General features: G+C 47.5%; 1 protein-coding gene across 1 annotated transcript; it reads right to left on the minus strand.

The window, feature by feature from the left end:
- Positions 1 to 5,482: 5,482 nt before the first annotated feature.
- LOC310768750 (cytochrome P450 2G1-like) lies at positions 5,483 to 21,020 on the minus strand. Its single transcript, XM_083627490.1, has 9 exons — positions 20,531 to 21,020; positions 14,971 to 15,133; positions 14,711 to 14,860; positions 13,495 to 13,655; positions 12,997 to 13,173; positions 11,281 to 11,422; positions 9,248 to 9,435; positions 7,667 to 7,808; positions 5,483 to 6,146 (listed from the first exon to the last, which is right to left on the minus strand). Exons 1-9 carry the CDS (start codon positions 20,708 to 20,710, stop codon positions 5,965 to 5,967), a joined length of 1,485 nt encoding a protein of 494 aa, XP_083483616.1. The 5' UTR covers positions 20,711 to 21,020; the 3' UTR covers positions 5,483 to 5,964.
- Positions 21,021 to 21,234: the final 214 nt, after the last annotated feature.

A 21,234-nucleotide genomic window follows, 5' to 3' on the forward strand; every position in this document is an offset into this window, starting at 1 on the left:
TAAAATTTGTGTTAAATTGCTGTTTTAGGGGGATGTTTTTCATCATCTGGAACGGATCAATCCACTTTCCATTACTTTCAATGGGAAAGTCCGCTTCAGGTTAAGAACAGACTTCCGGAACCAATTAAGTACTTAACCTGAGGTACCACTGTATTCTGTTGGGAGCCAACCAGAGTGGCTTGGGCAACCCAGTTTGATGGCACATGGGTGGCATACAAATAATAAAGTTGTTGTTGTTGTTCTCATGTTCGGCTTGTGGTCTACTAAGACCCCTAGATCCATGAAAGTTAAGTACACTTCAGGTTTGTAGCTGCGTGTGACTAAATTAGGTAAGAAAAACCAACTCATAAAAAAACAAAACAACCCAAGTAAAATTACAGTTACTGTATTGGCCTGAATATAAACTACACCTGCAAATAAGCCGCACCTTTAAAATTCAAGGGAGGGGAAGTAGGAAAAAAGACAATACCTGAAGATAAGCCACTCCCTTAAAATTACACAGGCACTCACACCTATAAATGGCAAATGTAGAAGAAAATCCCACGGGTACCATTCTCCCACGCTCCCGGGTTGCTCTCTGGGGGGGGGCGTCGCTTTGACAGCCTTGCCCCCTTCCCCTTTCTTTCCAGCGGTTTGGGGGAGGCTTGGGAGCTGCGGTTGGGACAGCTGCTGTTGTCCTGTACCCCCAACGCCCCCTGTGGGCAGCTGTTTCAGCAGTGATATTGTAAAGTCACGAATATAAGCCACACTTTAACTTTTCACGGTCGCAATTTGGGGGGAAAGTGCGGCTTATATTCAGGCCAATGTGGTATATAATAAAATATATTTTGATTGCAAACAGAAAACAAAAACCTTTTCCGTACTAGTTGATGATGCCACTATATTACGAGAGTCATGTTGGGTGCTGAAGAACAGAAAGGGGGTGAATAAGTGGTAGGAGCAAAGTTGAGTTTAGACCTTTTCACCAAAGGAAGCCTGCATGTAAATTACCGTATTTTTCGCTCTATAAGACGCACTTTTCCCCTCCTAAAAAAGTAAGGGGAAATGTGTGTGCGTCTTATGGAGCGAATGCAGGCGGGAGGCTCTGTTCAGCGCTCCCTTTAAAGAGCCACGTGGAGCATGTGTGCGGCTCTTGGGGGCTTTTCCCCGAGGAGGGAGAGGGGCTGCCCTTCTCCCTCCTCGGGAAAAGCCCCCAAGAGCCACACACATACTTTGCTCTTTAAAGGGAGTGCGGCTCTTGGCGGAGCCTTAGCCGCACGCAGCCTCTCGCGGGCAGGGGATGAAGGCTCTCCTTGCCCAGGAGAGGCTGCGCGCGGCCAAGCAAGAAGCCAGGACAGTCAGCGGGATCACAGCGATCCGTGCGCAGCCTCCGCAGGGCAGGGGGGAGCCTTCATCCCACTGCCCTGCGGAGGCTTCGCACAGCTATCCCTGGCTTTTGCGGGAGATGGGGGAAGGGACAGAGCGCGTGGCTCTTGCAGGAGGTGGGGGGGGGGGAAAGCCAGTAGGCTTTCTTTCACTGAAGCCAGGAGGGCAAGAGGGATTGGTGCGCACCGATCCCGCTTGCTCTCCTGGCTTCAGGGATAGCCCCACAAAGCCTCCTGAGAGAAGATGGAGGAGCACTCCCTCTTAGCTCAGGATGCTTTGCGTTGCTTTCTTATTTCTTGTTTTCCTTCCCTAAAAACTACCGTATTTTTCGCTCTATCTGGAGTTAAGATGGCGGCGCAAGCACTTGCAGCGGCTCGGCACTCCGAAGACCGGTATTCAGTGATTTGTGTTTTATTTTTATTTGTGAACTTGTTGCTGCTATGGACTGTGAATACTCAGGCACAAGAAATTTATAGTCGTCAAGAGCTCTTAAGTATCGGCAGAGGAGAAGGTTGCAGCCAGGAGGTCTCAACCTATAACATTCCAGCTGAGCTTATCAGAGAGCCTCCATATCTTGCACATTCTTGGGATACTCCCCTTGCTCTCCTTGCCAGAAAGAAAAGAAAACGGAGAGGGCGTAAGCAGAAGAGGGGTTGCAGGGCTGGACTACGAGTGAGGTTAGGTAAAAATCCCCACAAGCCTGCATTGCCAAGTCTCCTTGTATCAAATGTGAGATCCTTACCTAACAAGGTAGAGGAGTTGGAGCTTATTACCTCTCGGCAGAAAAGTATCCGGGACTGCTGTGTTATGGTCCTTTTAGAGACGTGGCTGGATCCCTCCTTTCCACAGGGACTTCTGCAGCTAGAAGGACGCTCAGTAATTAGAGCGGATAGAACCGCTGAATCCGGGAAGAGCAGAGGAGGAGGAATTTGCGTTTATATAAATAACAACTGGAGCTCGGACATCAAACAAATGGACACGCATTGCTCTCCTGACTTGGAGTACCTAGTGGTGAAGTGCCGCCCTTTTTATTTGCCACGTGAGTTTAATGTTGTTATAATAACAGCGGTGTATATACCTCCCGATGCAAACACTACTACAGCTATGGGCCACCTGCTAACTGCTATTAGCAAACAGCAGCGGGCCCACCCGGATGGAGCATTTGTGGTTGCTGGTGATTTTAACCGAGCCGATTTAAGGACTGTGCTTCCTAAGTTCCACCAGTATGTTGATTGTCCCACTAGGGGGGGAAATACCCTGGACCGAGTATATAGTAACATCATGCATGGATATAAGACCAAGCCCTTGCCCAATTTGGGGCAGTCAGACCACATATCTTTACTTATGATACCATCATATAGACCTCTCGTATGCAGAATTAGACCATCAACTAGAGAGATACGAGTGTGGCCAGTAGGTGCATCTGAGCAACTTCAAGACTGCTTTCGGAGCACCGAGTGGTCGCTTTTTGTGGAGAATAATGTGGACACATACGCTTCGACAGTACTGTTCTACGTTAAAAGCTGCATTGATGTTGTCACTACCACCAAACAAATACGGGTGTTCCCTAACAACAAGCCCTGGCTAAACAGGGATGTGTATCTTCTGTTAAAGGCAAGAAATGCTGCTTTTCATTCTGGTGATGCGCAACAGTATAGAGAAGCCAGAGCCAAATTGAAAAAGGGCATTAGGAATGCCAAAGCTATGTACTGCCGGAGGATTGAAAAACATTTTGAGAGCTCCGACCCTCGTCGAGTATGGCAAGGCCTGCGACAAATCACAGGGCAAAATATTAAAAACGAACTGGCCAGTAGCAGTGCGCACCTGGCTGATCAACTGAATCAATTTTTTAGTCGCTTTGAGGTGGGAACTGGAACTACCGTCACTACAGCATTGGCTACCAGCACATCATCAGAAACTACTACTGATAGACAACCATTTTTATTACAGACCTCTGACGTACAACGTGCCTTTCGGAGCATTAACATTAGGAAGGCAGCTGGACCGGATGGAATTATGGGACGGGTTATTAGGGACTGCGCTGCAGAATTAGCTGGGGTATTTACGGACATTTTTAACCTATCCCTGTTGCAGGGTTCTGTCCCTACCTGCCTGAAGACATCGATTATAGTGCCAGTCCCCAAGCAGTCAGTGGTGGTATCTCTCAATGACTATAGACCAATAGCTCTAACATCTGTTGTTATGAAATGTTTTGAGAGATTGGTGCTAGATCATATTAAGGCTGGTCTTCCATCCACTCTAGACCCGTTCCAGTTTGCATACAGAAGAAATAGATCTACTGATGATGCTATTTCCATCGCTGTCCATACTGTACTGAGTCATCTAGAACGACAGGGAACCTACGCAAGGCTGTTGTTCGTGGACTACAGTTCTGCCTTCAATACAATTCTGCCAGACAGGTTATTTCTTAAAATGACCAATTTGGGTATACATCAGAAGATCTGTCTGTGGGTAAGGAATTTCTTGACTGATAGGCCGCAGACAGTGAGAATGGGACCTTACTATTCTTCTACTCTAGTATTAAGCACAGGAGCCCCTCAGGGATGTGTGCTAAGTCCCTTTCTCTATTCCCTGTACACATTTGATTGCACCCCACTGTATAAGTCCAACACAATCATCAAATTTGCGGATGATACAACAGTGGTGGGGCTCATTAGTGAGAACAATGAGACTGCTTATAGGAAAGAAGTACAGGGGTTAATTCAATGGTGTAAAGAAAACAATCTTATGCTTAACACCAAAAAAACCAAAGAACTCATAATTGACTTTAGGAGAAAGAAAAGTGTATTTTTACCATTGTACATAAATGGCGAGGAGGTGGAGAGGGTTGGTAGTTTTAAATACCTGGGCATTTATATCTCTGAGGACCTCTCATGGACTGCAAATATTAATATGGTTGTGAGGAAGGTGCAGGGGAGGTTGTATTTCCTGAGAATGCTCAGGGGACTGAATCTATCTCAGCACCTACTTCTGTCCTATTATCACAGTACCATCGAGAGTGTCTTAACCTATAGTGTATTATCGTGGTATGGGAGCAGCTCCGAAACGGATAAAAAAGCTTTACAGAGAATAATTAAAATTGCCCAGAATGTTATTGGGCTCCAACTACCAACCCTGGATGAGATCTTCACGTCTCGCACTTTGAAGAAGTCACACAATATCCTGAGAGATCCCACCCATCCTGCTCACAACTTCTTTGAACTGTTGCCTTCGGGCAGAAGATATAGGACAATGAAAACACGAACCACACGCCTTCTGAATAGTTTCTATCCAAGAGCTCTGATTGCACTAAATAATGATCTCAGGGCCAGTTGCAAGAAATAGCAAGCAGGGAGTAGGAAGGAATGAGATAGGTTTTAGGTTATGTTATGCCTTTAAATAGGTTATGTTATATTCTGGATTATGTTATGTTTTATAGATTATGTCTGAATAGGATGAGAGTGTTGGAGATACGTGTAAATGTGTATGTGAACCCGGTCTTTGGGGGGGTGTTTGATTTTCGTTGTTGTGTATACTGTGTATATACGGACAATGACAATAAATTTATCTAAATCTAAATCTATAGGATGCATTTTTCCCCCTCCAAAAATTAAGGGGAAATGTGTGTGCATCCTATGGAGCGAATGCAGGCTCCTTGGCTTCAGCGATAGCAACGCGAAGCCTCCGAAGCGCAGAGGGAGCGCTCCCTCCGCACTTCGGAGGCTTCGCGTTGCTTTCGCTGAAGCATGGAGAGCGAGAGGGGTCAGTGTGCACCAACCCCTCTCGCTCTCCAGGCTTCAGGGATAGCTGCCTGAAGCCAGGAGAGCAAGACTCTCCTGGCTTCAGCAGAGAGGGAGAGCTGCGCAGCGCCCCTTCAGCCAAGCGGGAGGAGAAATGGAAGGGGCTGCTTTGCTGGAGGGGCGCTGAGCAGAGAGAGAGAGATTTTTCCCCCCTTGTTCTCCCCCTCTAAAACAAGGTGCGTCCTGAGGTCCAGTGCATCCTATAGAGCAAAAAATACGGTAGGTGCGTCCTATGATCCAGTGCGCCTAATAGAGCGAAAAATCCAGTACTTCCTTTGCTTGTCTCGTGTGAATGCCACATAACAGGGACACCTGGCTTTACGCCCACTTTCCACCATGCTTTATTTAAAAGTCCACAGCAACAGGGCAGGAGCCATGGTTGGGGGTCTACCATGTCAATTCTTGGGACCTGCCAGCGTATAACAAGCAACAAGTCCAGAAGCAAATGCTGCAAGTTTTTCTTTTCTTTTCAGGCGTAAGGTCAAAGCTTAAACACACTTTGCAAGGAGATGGAAATTCAAGAGGCACCGAAGTTCTTTGGGCTCAGCAGAGGAGAGGATGGGAAGGGCAGCAATGGGGAAAGAAGGATGATAAACGCAGAGAGGCATAGACCCAGCCGAAGGAAGCCCAGTCCACAGGTAGGGCCGAGGCCTGATTTGAGAGCAAAATCTTGAAGGCGCCCCTTACAAAAGCCCTTGGGCGAGGGCCAGGAAAGGGAAGAAGACCCTCTCCCTGAGCAGCCAGAGAGACCAGCTTGTGCAAGAGCACAGTGGCAGGGGAGGAAAGATTTGGTCTCCACTCAACGCGGGACGATGCAGAGCTTGTAGAAGGGCGGGATGGTGGCAAAGCCGGACTCCTGGGGGGTTGTGTCAATGTCCTTGGGGTCCACAAGGGGCTTCAGCCGGAATCTCTGCAGGGTGGTAGTGAAAAAAAGGAAGAGCTCCATTCGGGCCAGCGTTTCACCCAGACACACCCGTTTCCCTGCAAGGCGAAAGGGAGAAGAATCAGCAGGGAGGGAAGACATGGGTTTTGGGGTTAGAGGCCAGGTTTCGGTCAAGTCCAACGTCCTTGGGGCGTGAATAGAACAGCTGAAATCCATGTGAATGGAGGGAGGGGAGTTTTCCTCTCTTATAGGACTAAAACCCTGTTGTTGTTTTGACAGATCTCTCTGTGTGAGTGTGTGTGTCATCTAGTGAAACTTAGGGACAGGAGATGGCAAAAGGAAGTATTTCTTCAGACTGTGTATGTAAAATGGGCTTATAGATTCATAGAATCGTAGAGCTGGAAAGGAACCAATTGTCTCCCCCACTCCAACCCCAGACTTGTCCCTTACTTTGACCGACCAAAGTTGGCAGCCCCACCTACAACCAATTACTTCCTTCCAGCAGATTTTGCCCATATATTTGTTATTAACTTCTTCCCATTCCGTTGCACATTTATTTATTATGGTGCGTGTTAGGGAGTAGGGTACGTGTAAACACTACCAACGACCAAGTAAAAGCCACAGTGCAATGAAGGTTTGTTTTCTGTAGGAGACCCAGGTTCACTGTTAGTTTGTTGCCACTGTGCAGTTCTTGGAGTCACAAGACTCTGTTTACATTCCAGAGATTCCATACTGTTGGAAGTCTCACGGGGGATGGATGTGACGTTACTGGTTTCCTGATCCTTTGTTGTTTGGTTGCTCTCTGCTCTCACAGAGAGAGAATATATTTCTTTTCTGTCTGCGTAGCTTAGTAATAAAACTCTTAGCATGTAGCTCATGCTATCTCAGCTCCTTCCCTGTGTTGGATACTCTGCGGAATGGGGAACGTGCTTGGAGCCTTATCAGAGGCTCAGGTCGTTAATTACATCAGAGAAGAGTGATTCCGGAAGAGTCGCTCGGTCGAACGCAAGTCCGACATTCACAACTTCAAAAAGTGAAGGAGGAGAGGATGGGAGATGTTCTCATTTCCAAAATAAAAATTAAAAAAGTGTTTAAGACAGGCTTCCTCAACCTCAGCCCTCCAGATGTTTTTGGCCTACAACTCCCATGATCCCTACCTAGCAGAACCAGTGGTCAGGGATGATAGGAATTGTAGTCTCAAAACATCTGGAGGGCCAAGGTTGAGGAAGCCTGGTTTAAGAGGAGGCCTCGGTCCAGTATACCTGAAGGAGCATCTCCACCCCCATTTTTCTGCCCGGACACTGAGGTCCCGTGCCGAGGGCCTTCTGGCGGTTCCCTTGCTGCGAGAAGCCAAGTTACAGGGAACCAGACAGAGGGCCTTCTCGGTAGTGGCACCCGCCCTGTGGAACGCCCTCCCAACAGATGTCAAAGAGGAAAACATCTACCAGACCATTAGAAGACATCTGAAGGCACCCCTGTTTAGGGAAGCTTTTAATGTTTAATAGATTATTGTATTTTAATATTCTGTTGGAAGCAGTCCAGAGTGGCTGGGGAAACCCAGCCAGATAGTCGGGGTATAAATAAATAAATTATTGTTGTTGTTGTTGTTATCATCTACCTGAGGAGAATGGCATGAAAGCGTCATTCTTCTTGAAGCGCCCATTCTCATCCAGGAAGTTCTCTGGGTTGAAAGCAAATGGGCTTTTAAACTTCTTGGGGTCGAACAGGACAGTGTGGAGCACAGGGTAGATTTCTGTCCCCTAGGAAAAAGAGGGAGAGAATATTGAGGTCAGAATTGCAACGATTCAGGGAAAGTCGAGAGAGAGAAGCTCTCCACCCCTTCTCTCAACTGATGGATTGCCAGCCACATTTGACCACCGGCCAACTCCTCCCTGTGACATCTACAGACTGCCCTGCCTGAATGTGAAGGCACCATGTGGGTAGCTGACCCACAGAAATCTCATGCAATCTGGTCAAATGGTCAGTTGATCTACAGGTCCCCGTCCCCCCACTCTACAGAAGCATCACTGTGGGCATCCGTCTGGGGTCAGGGAGGCATACCATCTCTGGCTGTAGTTCAGCTTAAGCCAAGAGGAGGTCCAGCCTTGCCATAAGGCAGAGTGAGCCAGCTGCTTCAAGCGGCATGTCTGGAGGGTGAGTACTAGAGGCCAGGTGTTGGAGGACAGATGTGTCCCCATCATAGCTGTCAACCGTCCCTTATTTGGCAGGAAAGTCCCTTATCCCAGCGCCGTGTCCCGCTGCTGTCCCTTATTGATGATGTCCCTTAAATTTCCCGGGTTTCAAAGGAAGCAGCTCCTCTCCCTCTCTCCCTGCTGGCCAGGGAGGAGGGAGGCTCCAACTGTGTTGCTTGGCTGCGTTGCTCACCCAATAAGGAGTGTAAGAACGACTGGGGGGTGGAGCATGCATGCCTTGTGCCAATCAAATTGGCCGTGTTGCCTGGGGACTCGTCTTTGCTCAGCGCTTCCCAGCGGAGAGGTGACGGTGGTTTTCCTTGCTGCATCCCCTTTCCCGGGTTGCTGCGCTGTGGGAACCACCGCTTGAGGCTTCGTTTGGCTGCTGGCTGGGCTTTCTGCCTTTGGCTGGGAGGGGCTCAGAAGTTGAACATAGCTGTGCTCTGAAAATCCCTTATTTTGGCTGCTGATCCCTTATTTTTGAGGCTGCTGATCCCTTATTTTCAAATCTGTAAGTTGACCGCTATAGCCCCCATGCACCCTGTAAACTAGCTGAGACTTTACCAGCTGGGCCCTGGTCATCCTTTGAGGATTGGCTGTTGTGCTCTTGTTGTTTTTAAGTGCTATGTTGGCAGCTTTTGCCAACCTGGTACCCTCTAGATGTTTTGAAATGCAACTCTGGTCAATCCCAGCCAGCATGGCCATGCGAGACACCTAGAGGGCAATAGCTTGGTGCAGGCTGCTTAGCGGATTGGCAAATCTTTAAGACTCTCCTGGAGGGCGTCCAGTCCTTTTCCTTTGCCAAATACCTGCCAATAACAGGAGCCAACATCACCTCATCCTGGCTCCAACAGGTTGATTCTGTGTCGGATGAAGACTCAACTGTTGCGGGCAGATGTTGGTGGCAAGGCACAAATCTGTGAATGTTGCTAATCTCTTTTAAACAACAACAACCCATTTTCTTGTGTCCCAGACACTTTTTATTCCCTCTGCCCCACAATTGATACCTTAGGGATGATGTAGCCTCTGAATTCAGTGTCGCGCATCACAGAGTGGGCCACGTTCATGGGGATGAGGTCACTGACCCTCTGCACTTCGTGAATGACAGCGTCCACATAAGGCATCTGGCTCCGGTCTTCAATGTTGGGGGCACGGTTCTGGCCAATCACTTGGTCAATCTCCTGGTGCATTTTTGCTGTCCAATGCATTTAGATCAGAGAAGGGTCAGAAAATCAGAGTCGGAAGGGACCACAAGGGTCATCTAGCCCAACCCGCAGTAATGCAGGAATATTTGGCCCAACATGGGGCTTGAATCCATGACCTCGAGTCTTGTAGTCCACTGCCTGAGCTATCCGTTTACAGTGGCATCTCTGGATGCGAACGGGATCCGTTCCAGAGCCCCGTCGTGTTTTGCTGCTTCCGCGCATGCGCGTGATGTCATTTGGAGCATCTGTGCATGCGTGAGCGGCGAAACCCAGAAGTAACGCGCTCCACTCAACCTGAAGCACATCTAATCCCAGGTATGACTGTACTTAAGATTTCTAGCACCAAAACGCAGTTCAGTTTTCAGCTTGAACCTAGCTAAATGTTTCTTTGTTTCTCTAGACTCAAGGCAGCTTGCGCAAATTAAAACAAGACAGGTGTAAAAAAAAATTACAAAAAGCTGAAAGTATATGAGAAGGTAACCATTTAATAAATGATTAATTCTGCCACCTGAGCGAGATAAAAAAACACCCAGCGATAAAAGATAATGGGAGAGGATTTACCCCAGCAATTTTTTTGTCAAAATTACAAATACCCAAATACAGACAGTCATTTACCCTCGCTAGATTCAACGTGCTGCCATCTGCCTTATTGCAGGGCAGATTCGAGGGTAAACCATACAATGGTACCTCGGGTTAAGTACTTAATTCATTCTGGAGGTCAGTACTTAACCTGAAACTGTTCTTAACCTGAAGCACCACTTTAGCTAATGGGGCCTCCTGCTGCCGCCGCGCCGCCGGAGCACAATTTCTGTTCTCATCCTGAAGCAAAGTTCTTAACCTGAAGCACTATTTCTGGGTTAGCGGAGTCTGTAACCTGAAGCGTATGTAACCTGAAGCGTATTTAACCCAAGGTACCACTGTACGTGGAACGAGTCTGCCCCTGCGACTTGATGGAGGTAGAAACTGTCTCTCATGTCTTGTTGCGCTGCCGTTTCTACAGGGACACACGCTCAGTATTTATCACTCCTGTTATACAAAAATCTCCAAATGGGTCCGAACTTCAATGTCTAAACCTCCTGATAGAGGACAAGGATCTAGAGATCACGCTAAGGTGGCCAAATTCTGTGCGACTGCCATAAAACTTAGGGAACAAGCTGTATTACCAAAATGATTAAGGTTCTAAATGACAATTTTAGGTTATATTTTAGTGATCAAGATTTAATACATATTTTTAACTGCCGCTATATCTGAATTGTCTCTGTTATACCCAATTGCAATTCAATGTATTCCTGTTGCGTTTTATGATTTTTCCTGATATTGTAAGTGAGCCAGAACTGATCTGTGGCCGTAATAATAAAATTCAACTCAATTCAATAATTAATTCAACTCAGATGGAATTAAAAATCAATCCTTAAAAAAAACAACCCAAGTCTATTAAAATACAGGGAATAAAAACAGCATGTATAAAAAGCCCTGCTGGGTCAGGCCAGAAGCATATCTGTCTCCAGCAGTGAAAATACAGCATAGCAATCGTGATTAAGAGCCATGGTTTGTCTTATTCTCCATGGGTTGGTCTAGTCCTCTTTTTAAACCTGTCCCAGTGGCCATCACAACATCTTGTGTCGGTGAGTTCCATAGTTCATCACTGTGTATCTCCCAACATTCAGCTTCACTGGATGGCTCTGTTGGGTTAGAACTGTTCCTACCCACTTTCTCCACACCAAGCCTAACTTTACACACCTCTGTCTTACCCCCCCTTACTTACTCACCCCCCCCCAACAGTCTAGGTTGGGCTTTAATCAGCCTGGCGGCAGTGTGCTGGTTCCCTTCCTTACCTTCCACTTCGGGGTGTTTCATCAGAAACAGAAACCCGTATCTCAGGGTGGAGCTGACGGTCTCCGTCCCAGCAAAGAACAAATTGAGTGTGGTGAGTTCTAGGTTCTTGGTGTTGAATTCGCTGGACGGGTTGCCTTTCTCCTGGAGACAAACAGGAAGCCAACGTCATCAGGATTCCCCCATGGGGGTGAGACGTAGGGGGAGTTGGTTTCAGGGCTGCCGTCTCTGTTATAGTCCTTTTATGGAAGAAGGACGTCGCTTGTCTGATGGGGGTGAAGAGAAACTAGGCAAGCTGGACACATGTCACCCCATCAGATCATTAATGATAATGGTGATAAATTTCTTATGCCCCCCCCCCATCGGACTGGGTTGCCCCAGCCGCTCTGGGCGGCTTCCAACAAAAATACAGGAAAACCAACAACAACCATTGAAAGCTTCTTAAACTAGGGCTGCCTCCAGATGTCTGTGAAAAATTATATAGCTGTTGAACTCTGACGTTTTCCAGGAGGGCTTTCCACGGGGTGGGTGTGACTATCAAAAAGGTCTTCTGTATGTTAGAATTCCTGCTCCGTGAATGCAGTCATGGGATTGTTGTCTATCACATGACGGTGGATGTTTTGACTCCACCGAGTGGGAAGTGAGGGAGACAGGATGTTTGTGTTCCTGTCTTCCGTGAAGTGGGACTGTTGTCCTTTGTTCTTTTCCTCTTTGCCGTCTGATGCTAGAGAGAGAGGGAGCCATGTTGCAGTGCTCCGTGTGAGTTTATATGTAAATAAAGTAGATTAGCCAAAATGCTGAGTTGCTGAGGTCTGGCACGCGAACTGGAGTTGCGGGCTTCATGGCCCCAACACGTGAGCGGTGGCTGGAACCCAGCCCCCGCGGAATTGGGGGGAATTCCCGGCCGCTTCACCTCCTGGCCAGCCAAATCGGCTGGCTCTGGGGGTGTGGCCTGCCCTATATTAACCAGGACGTGGCCAGGGATCTCCCTCTTTGCCGCCTGCCAGCTGTTCCTGCTTTTCCCACCCTCCCACCCTATAAGGTTTTTGACCTTGCTATGGACCTTGGTTGCTCGCTGTTGAGGGGCCTGGTAGGAATTTTTCCACTTGGCAAATTGGCACCAGCCACTTGGTTTTTGCCTACCTCATAGCAAATCATCACAACTTTCTTGGTATTGGCGGTTAGGCATTGGTATTGCTCTGTAGATGGAAGAGGGGAGGTAGCGCCATCACCTGCCCCGCATATTGAAGGGTAGTCCGATAAAGGATTCCGGGGGGCGTGGCCCTGTCCGAAGCCTGAGGAGGTGAGGGCCTAAGGCACGGCCCCTAGCGGTGACCCCGTGAGAGTTCCCAGTTGATGTGCATCAGCAGGACTTCCCCTGCTGGTGATTAACCCTTCCCGGACTTCTAGCGGACGGGCTGAAGCAGGATATAGTCAGTTAGGACCGATGCCTAAGCCAGTACCGCTCATCACCTGTAACCATCACCTGCACACTCTAGGTTCACCAGTGACTGAAATGGTGGCACACCTGATCATGAAGCATTTGCAAAGCGTATTATTAGCAAGGTGTGTGCTAGCAAGCAGCAGAATCTGCAGAGCCCCTGTGGCAGTCCAGAGATTGCATCACTTTGTAAGTGATGTGCGTCTTAGTGATCCTTGTGTTAACCCTACAGCTCCCTGTGGAAATCCCACCTCATGTCATGTGCCAACAAGGGTACCTTTTCCATCTGGATGAGGAAGCAGTCAATGAAGTCACGAGGGGCATTGCGGTCAAGGGTCTCCTTGTTCTTCTTCACTCTCTTGGCAATGTAGGCTCTCATGTCTTCCAGAAGGTCATAGATCTTGGTGTGTGGCCCTGGAAAGTACTTCAGAATGCTGGCATACATGTCATAGAACTGCATGAAGAAAGAAAAGGCACCGGCAGCTGACCAGGAATGCCTCCTGAGGGTCAGGAGAGCTTCCTTGCAAGCCAAGGAGGCCCCACTAGATGATCAGTAGCTGTAATAAACTATGGCTGGCTTTCAGACCCTTGTCCAGCCTGGTGCCCTTCTGCTCTCCACATGAGCTTAGACTCCAAATCCCATCAGGCACAGAGCACAGCCCACAAGGCCAATGCTCAGGGATGATTAAGATGATGGGAGCTCCATGCCAACAATATCAGGAGGGTGTCTGATTGAGAAATGGATTCGGGCTCTGTCTGCTTTGAGACCGGCTACCTGAGACCAGGCGGTGCTCATCTCCCGGAAGCTGTCATTCATCATCTTCATCAGGGACTGGAAATCCTTGTCTTCGTAGTCAAAGCGGTCGCCAAAGACGATGGAGCAGATAACGTTGGAGACGGCGCGGCTGAGGGTGAAGGTGGGGTCGAAAGGCTTCTCTGCAATGCCAGGACAGAGGAAAAGAAGGAAGACGCATTGTGCTGAAGGGGCCAAGATATCTTGGGAAGTGTGAGGAACTGTGGAACACCTGCAAAGTCCTCTCCCAAACTATTCTCAAAAGATCATCTGCAGTCCCTAACCAGAACTTAAGACACCTATTGCTGACCAGGCTACTAGAATGAAGACCTTCGCTGGCTATGGAGCAGCCTTCCCAGAAAGCTCGCTCAGTGCTATCATTATGGTCTCTCTTTTGTTGCATCTGGTGAACGCCTTTTTACTCACCCAGGCCTTTTAAACAATTTGTCCTTTGGCCCTGAGCCTCCCAACCATGTTTCATTGCATATTTGTTACAGAGAACTATTCCGAACTCTACTTTTATTGGTTAATAGTTTTATGCATGTTAGGGACGTGGGTGGTGCTGTGGGTTAAACCACAGAGCCTAGGACTTGCTGATCTGAAGGTCGGCAGTTCGAATCCCCATGACAGGGTGAGCTCCCGTTGCTCGGACCCCTGACCCTTAGCTCCAGTCGTGGCCGACTCTGGGGTTGCGGTGCTCATATCGCTTTATTGGCCGATGGAGCCGGCGTACAGCTTCCAGGTCATGTGGCCAGCAGGAGTATGCCGCTTCTGGTGAACCAGAGCAGCGCACGGAAACACCGTTTACCTTCCCGCCGGAATGGTACCTATTTATCTACTTGCACTTTGATGTGTTTTCGAACTGCTAGGTTGGCAGAGGCAGGGAACGAGCAACGGGAGCTCACCATGTCGCGGGGAATCGAACCGCCGAGCTTCTGATCGGCAAGTCCTAGGCTCTGTAGTTTAACCCACAGTGTACCCGCGTCCCCCTTTATCTCTCCTTATCCGTTATTTTGGGGGCAATGTATGTGCTCTTTCCTCCCTGCCCGTTATCCTTCTGGAGCCCAGAAATTGTCATTGCCTTTGGGACAAAAAGGCTTCCCTTCCGCAGCCTGTCTGGGCTTCGGAGCTCGTGTTTCTGCCCAGCCTGGTGGGGCTGCTGACCTCCTCCTCCCTGCCCTTCACTTGGCCTACTCACGGTTGGTCTTATGAAATTCCTCCAGCAGGAACTGAGCTTCCTCTCGGATCCGATCCTCAATTGTTCTTTTCCCCATGCCAAAATTCCTCAAGATGGTGAGGGAGAAGCGTCGCAGCTGCTTCCAGCGCTCTCCCTCAGAAAACACCACCCCTGCAGGTATGGAGAGGAGAAAGGGGAGAGGGATTGAATAGCAGCCAGGAAACAGCAGACGCAAGACTCCTGTGTTGCAAGTTAGACCACCCTGGGTTCCTCCTCCTCACCATAACCATCAAAGGTCCTTTGCAGCGTGGGGTTGGTTTTCCTTCCGCTAAATTCTTCTGCCTTGTCTATCAGGGCCTCCTTCACAGCTTCATGCCCACAGAGGACCACAATCGGGCGATTTCCAAAGTAGACGGTGAACACTGGGCCGTATTTGTCGCGCAGCTGCACAGGAGAAAGGCCAAAGGCTACTTTTTAAAATTTTTAAAAACAGAACAGTCTTTAATCCACTGCTTCTTTTTCTTACAATTCATTGGCACTCTTACAAAAGCCGACAGCATAAATGCTGGAATCAGGCTGGGCCTTGGTCTGATCCAACAGGGCGGTTTCAACATTCATCTCTGTGTTAAAATATGTTCACTGAATTCCCTCAGACTCTTATTTTGTGGGAAGGAGAGATATGCCAGGCAGGAGGCTTTCAGCACATGCTCAGAGGGCCTCTACCTGCCACCAAAATGCACTTTATCAAGCAAGGGGACAAAATGCATGAAAGCAAGTTTCCATTCCTGTTTTGATAAAATTTTGAGACTGGTATGTCTCACACGGACTGGCTCTGCAAGTGTCAAGATGCTCATGGGACAGTTCTGCAAGGTTAAATGTCATTTCTGACTAAACCCTCTTTTGGTGTGTGGACAGAAATGGTTTTAATGTTGTCTTTTGAAATGGCTCTGACCCAGAAGGCTCTAAAACGTGACTCTAGGCTGAAAATGCAATTCTAGGCTTCATCCACAGAAGTTTAGCCTCCAGATCAAGGGAACTCACAGTTATTTGGTGGGTTAAGCTCCGTAGCCGACTGCATGCTTACTATTGGCTCCACCCCCCCTTATATTTGTTGGTAACATGCCCGGGAAGGCCACCAACTACCCAAGACTCAGGGGTAACTCTCCGGTGGTCCTCCCTGGCTGTTTAGTCTCCAGATCAAGGGAAGTCATGATACTGCTTTATTCCACCTTGTTCAGAGCCCACCTGGAGTCCTATGTCCAGTTTGGGGCACCACAGTTTAAGAAGGATCTTGACAAGCCGGAAGGCGTGCAGAGGAGGGCAACTAAGATGATCAAGAGTCTGGAAGACAAGACTTATTTCTGAGGAATGGTTGAGGGGCATGTTTAGCCTGGAGAAAAGAGCACCAGGAGATGAGATGATAGCTTTCTTCAGACACAGCTGTCACATGGAAGATGCAACAAGCTTGTTTCTGCTGCTCTTGGAGGGCTAGGGTTTGGACTGATTGATTCAGACTGCAAGAAAGGATATTCCAACTCACAATTGCGTGCCCAGGCGGAGACCCCCCGACTCCCAAGAGACCACCAGAAGGAATGAAAACTCATGACAACGTGTTATGGGATTAAAATTGGCCACAACTTTATCAACCCTTTCAGATGTAGGAAAACCTTAGCTTAGGCATTGGGCGTGTACCCCTCCCAGTCCCCTGGTCACTGGACTGAGGCACATCGGGGTTAATCAGATCCAGGTAGTGGACACCGCAAGACGTCTGTTCGTGCAGACAGCCCCTTTTCTGCACAACGCAGAGGAGTTCACTGACAACCTTTCAGCGTATGTCCAGTGACTCCCTTTAAAAAAAAGCCTTTAATGGGGAACCCTAGAATTACTGCCATGGGGGGGGTGAGTCACCACTTCACCCCCCCTCCCATTTAGGGAAGATAGACTAAAGGATTCTGCCCAAGGTATAAAACCGCCAAAGTTGTGACAATTGCTGTGGGGAAGGCGAAACCTGCCAATGCTGGAAAAATTCCTTTCCTGTCCTTTAACAGCAACCATCATAAGACCATAGCAATGCCCACTGACCTGGAAGGAAAATGGTTAACCTACAATCAATCCATTAGACAAAGGGAGGGTTTGGGTAGGTGAAGCTCCGGAGCCAACTGCATACTTACTATTGGCTCCGCCCCCCTTATATTTGTTGGAAACACGCCCAGGAAGGCCATCAACTTCCCAAGACTCAGGGGTATCTCTCCGGTGGTCCTCCCTAGCCGTAAATCTCCCTCAGTCCAGAGAGACCGGTGATAAGCAACCCCTGCTTCCTGAGAGGAGCACACTTGTCTTCTGGCATATCATAGCAGAAGAAATAGTCAATCGTAGTTCTAAAACTGCTTTATTTACAGTCATATATACACAGAATGCCTGTTGTCTTTGTCCATGGTGTTTTCTTGGCAGGGATACTGGACTGGCGTGCCGGTTCCTGCTCCAGGTGGATCATGTTTGGTCAAAACTCTCCACTATGACCTGTCCATCTTGGGTGACCCTGCACGGCATAGCTCATAGCTCCTCTGAGTTATTCAAGCCCCTTCGCCATGGCAAGGCAGTGATCCATGAAGGTGTGTGTAGTTAAAGCTATGGTTTTCCCAGTAGTGATGTATGGAAGTGAGAGCTGGACCATAAAGAAGGCTGATCGCTGAAGAATTGATGGTTTTGAATTATGGTGCTGGAGGAGACTCTTGAGAGCCCCATGGACTGCAAGAAGATCAAACCTATCCATTCTGAAGGAAATCAGCCCTCAGTGCTCACTGGAAGGACAGATCCTGAAGCTGAGGCCACCTCATGAGAAGAGAAGACTCTGGAAAAGACCCCGATATTGGGAAAGATGGAGGGCACAAGGAGAAGGGGACGACAGAGGATGAGATGGTTGGACAGTATTCTCGAAGCTACCAACATGAGTTTGACCAAACTGCGGGAGGCAGTGGAAGACAGGAGTGCCTGGAGTGCTCTGGTCCAGGGGGTCACGAAGAGGCGGACACGACTAAACAACTAAACAACAATACAGTGGTATTGTCCCTTTCTATAATTCTATGAGACCTGGTTCAGAGTCCCACTTCAGGGTTTCATCAGCCAGATGAGCATTCTCTCTCATATAGATCCAAACTCCATATCAGGTGGGAGAATGAATCATCCAACACTTTTATTTTTTAAAAAGCAGGTGCTGGCAGGGAGGGCAAATTTGATTAAAGCAGTGGCTGGCATTCCCAGACCCTTAATCATTTTCTCATGGACCATTTTGCTGCTCAAAATCCTCCCCACAGCGTGACGAACTGTTTCAAAAGGACTGGAACAAAGTTATATTTTACATGAAAGAAAATTGTAAACATTTGAAAACGTTTGTTGGCTTGAATTGAAATGTTTTGTAATGTAAATATAAGGAACTGAGTTACCGATAACAAGGTGAAATACTGTAATAAGATAGAAGGTAAATAAGTGATTATAGAAATGCGAAGAATATAGAAAAATGTGTGGATGTCAGAAAGAGGGAGGTAAGGAGGTCAATGCTCTTATCGAGTAATAAGCTATATAATTATGTAACAAAATGTGAATATGATAAAAGTGGAAAATTCAATAAATATTACTTGAGGGGGGGGAAACAAAATCCTCCCAGCTGCCTGATCCATTTCTCTTTGCAGGGGAAAATAAACCACAAGACCTCCAACGAGGTGAGTTATAGCTGCCGTGAGGATCCTGCTATTGAACAAAAAAAGTAGGAGTACAAATATTTAAATAAATGGAGACATTTATGAAATATGATGCCAGCAACACCTGAACAAAAAGCCTCACTATGTTGACACACCAGTATTTCATCACCGGGGAAACATAGCTGAGCATTGAGGGGGGGGGGGTGTTGCTTAACAATTTCCACTGTAATGCGCAGTTGTTTCTCAAAGGCAAATGGTTAAAGCCAAGCTCAACCCGTCTCCTACTCTATCTCCCAACCTCAATTCCAACCCACCTCAACCAACCCTCTCAACTCTCCTGTCTCTCTTCAAATCCTCTCCTTTTAAACGCTCCCTCCTGGAACCACAGCCAATCGGAGTCTGCCGTTCATTAACCATTTGCTGGCAGGGAAAGAAAGAAACGTTGATCCAACCGGTCCAGCAAAACCCAATGTTTTCATCACACATGGTTTCGAGTCCCATGTTGGGCAAAAGATCCATGCGTTGCCAGGGGTTGGACTGGATGACCCTGGTGGTCCCCCTTTCCAACTTTACAATTCTAGGATCCAAATTTAGAGTCTCCAAAATGCTGCCTACCAGAATGCAAAACAGGTTGGAAAGTTTAAAAAGAAGGGGAGGGTTGTGAAAGATGTAGGATTGCTGTTGAGTTGGGTTTTTAAAAAAAAAGAAAAAAGAAAAAATGCTTTCGGAAGTTAGCAAGAATCATGCTTTGGTTGCTGAGTGCTGAAAGTGCACTTCAACATTTGGTCCTCACAACAACCTTGAAAAGGTAGACAAGTGGATTTACTACTGTTACTTCTACTCACAGTAACGCTCTTTTTGCACCTTCCCAGGAAAACCTGCTCTTTAATGCTGAATCGGAACAAACAGCAATTTGGGTTTTTTGAGGATTGCAGTTTGATCGATTCCGTAGTAAAGAGCGGGCTTTCATGGGGAAAGCACCAGGGCAAAATAGGGAAAGTGTTCAAACAGGAGCTTTCAAAAACAGACCTGTGCCAAGAAAGGGCAGCGCAAAGGTAAGAGTGGGTGAGTCCTAACAGGGGTTTTTTGTGTTATTTAACCAAGCTGGCATCAGGCAAACATCAGGCAAACGGGTGAACATATGGATCCAAAGAAAACAGAAGCAAAAGATTACCAAGTGTGTCAACTCTCCTTTTTAAAAAAAATAAAATCTAATACAGTCTCTGCAAAAAAAACACACAAACATAGCATTGAGTTTATACTGTCATTTTACATCATCTTAAAACATTAATGGGTCATTGTAGGCTGTCCACAGACCTGTTTGGAAACGGGTGGGAGAAATTTGCTCTCTACTTCCCTTGTGTATGAAAAGAAGAGGAGGCAGGTTTCATCAAAGGTGTCTCTCTTTATAAAAGCTTTTGGATGGACAGGGCAACCGTCATCTAATCTACCCAACTAGAGGCAGACAGGCAGGGATACAAGGAGAGAGATGAAGGAAGGTGTTTTGGTGAGAGGCAGAGAGACAGGAATATCCAGAAAGCCACAAAGAAGACACAGAGATGCTTAGTTGGGGAAGCACTGTATTTTGAGCATATTCCTGTGCAAGAGAAAGGGTGGAGATGGAAGAGGAGAGAGATGGAGGCAAACTGATGCCTCCTTGCATCTCAATTATTTGAATTTCCCTTTGACTCCTGGGTGCTGCTCTTGCTGCTCTGTTCCTAGAACGGCCTGGGGAGAAATCTGGTTCCGCTTTCATCGGAAGGCTAATCTACCAACCTTTCACTTTCCCAAACCATGCACAAACTGAAGCACACGGATCCAGGTTCTGCAATGCAGATCTCCAGTCAGACAATGACAAATGAAGACACCACAGGAAAGGGTGCATGCAAATGAAAATATTCAGGGAAATCACTTGGAAAAATGTGCACATTAGTCAAAAGGGCATGCGAGGGGGAATGTGTTTATAAGGAGACATTTGCACTAAAACGCTGGTAAATTTCCATGAAGATTTCTTTTTTTAAAAAATAGTTCTCAAATTTCTCCAGAAATATTGAGGACTCAATTTAAGGTTGGAAAACTGAGAAGCAGAGAACCAAAACTGACTGCGCCTTCTGCCCCTGGTTCCCAGAGGCCGTCAACTCACCCTGAGGAGGGATTTCAAAGTTTCTGATGACTTGATCTGCAGGAAATTTCCAATCACAGGGAGCGGTATGGGTCCGGGGGGCAGCTTCCCATGGCGCGATATGCTCCTCACTGCTGCCGAAATGAGGAGCCAAGTCAAGCAGATGACAAGAAGGAGAGTTACAATGCTGGCCAGGTCCATGATGTGGATCACTACCAGTCTGTCGCAGTGCAGACAACTGTCCCATTTTGACAGGGTTCTAGATATTGAATCAAGGCCGGATTTGGCCCCACCTTCTGCATTATGTAACTGCACAAGGCCAACCTGTTGAGAGCTTTAATCCCAATAAACCTATGCCAAAAGTTAATCATCTATTTCCTGGTTATCAGGATTGTGAATATTTGTTCCAGGAGCACGAGAGTTTGTGTGCACATTCTTCGTGATGTGGGTAAACAATTTCCATGCCAATCAACTTTAAACTTTTTAATCTAGTGTTTTCTAGTCAAAAGTCACGTTGTCCGCTTTTGGACTCTCCTGATAATTGCTTATTGCTTCCAAAGTTGTTACGAAATTTTATTTTTTGAGGGTGATTGCAAGACTAAAAGCCTCCTTTGAGTGGAGGGGCTGGAAGGAAGAAGGATTGGAGAGAGGCCTGGCTGGAGTAGAGAGGGAAACAGCCAGAATCTGAGGAAGGTTGCTCGTGGTTAACGTATTCTATGTTACAG

The sequence above is a fragment of the Podarcis filfolensis genome (genome assembly GCF_964270895.1).
Source record: "Podarcis filfolensis genome assembly, chromosome: 8".
Taxonomy (NCBI): Eukaryota; Metazoa; Chordata; class Lepidosauria; order Squamata; family Lacertidae; genus Podarcis; species Podarcis filfolensis.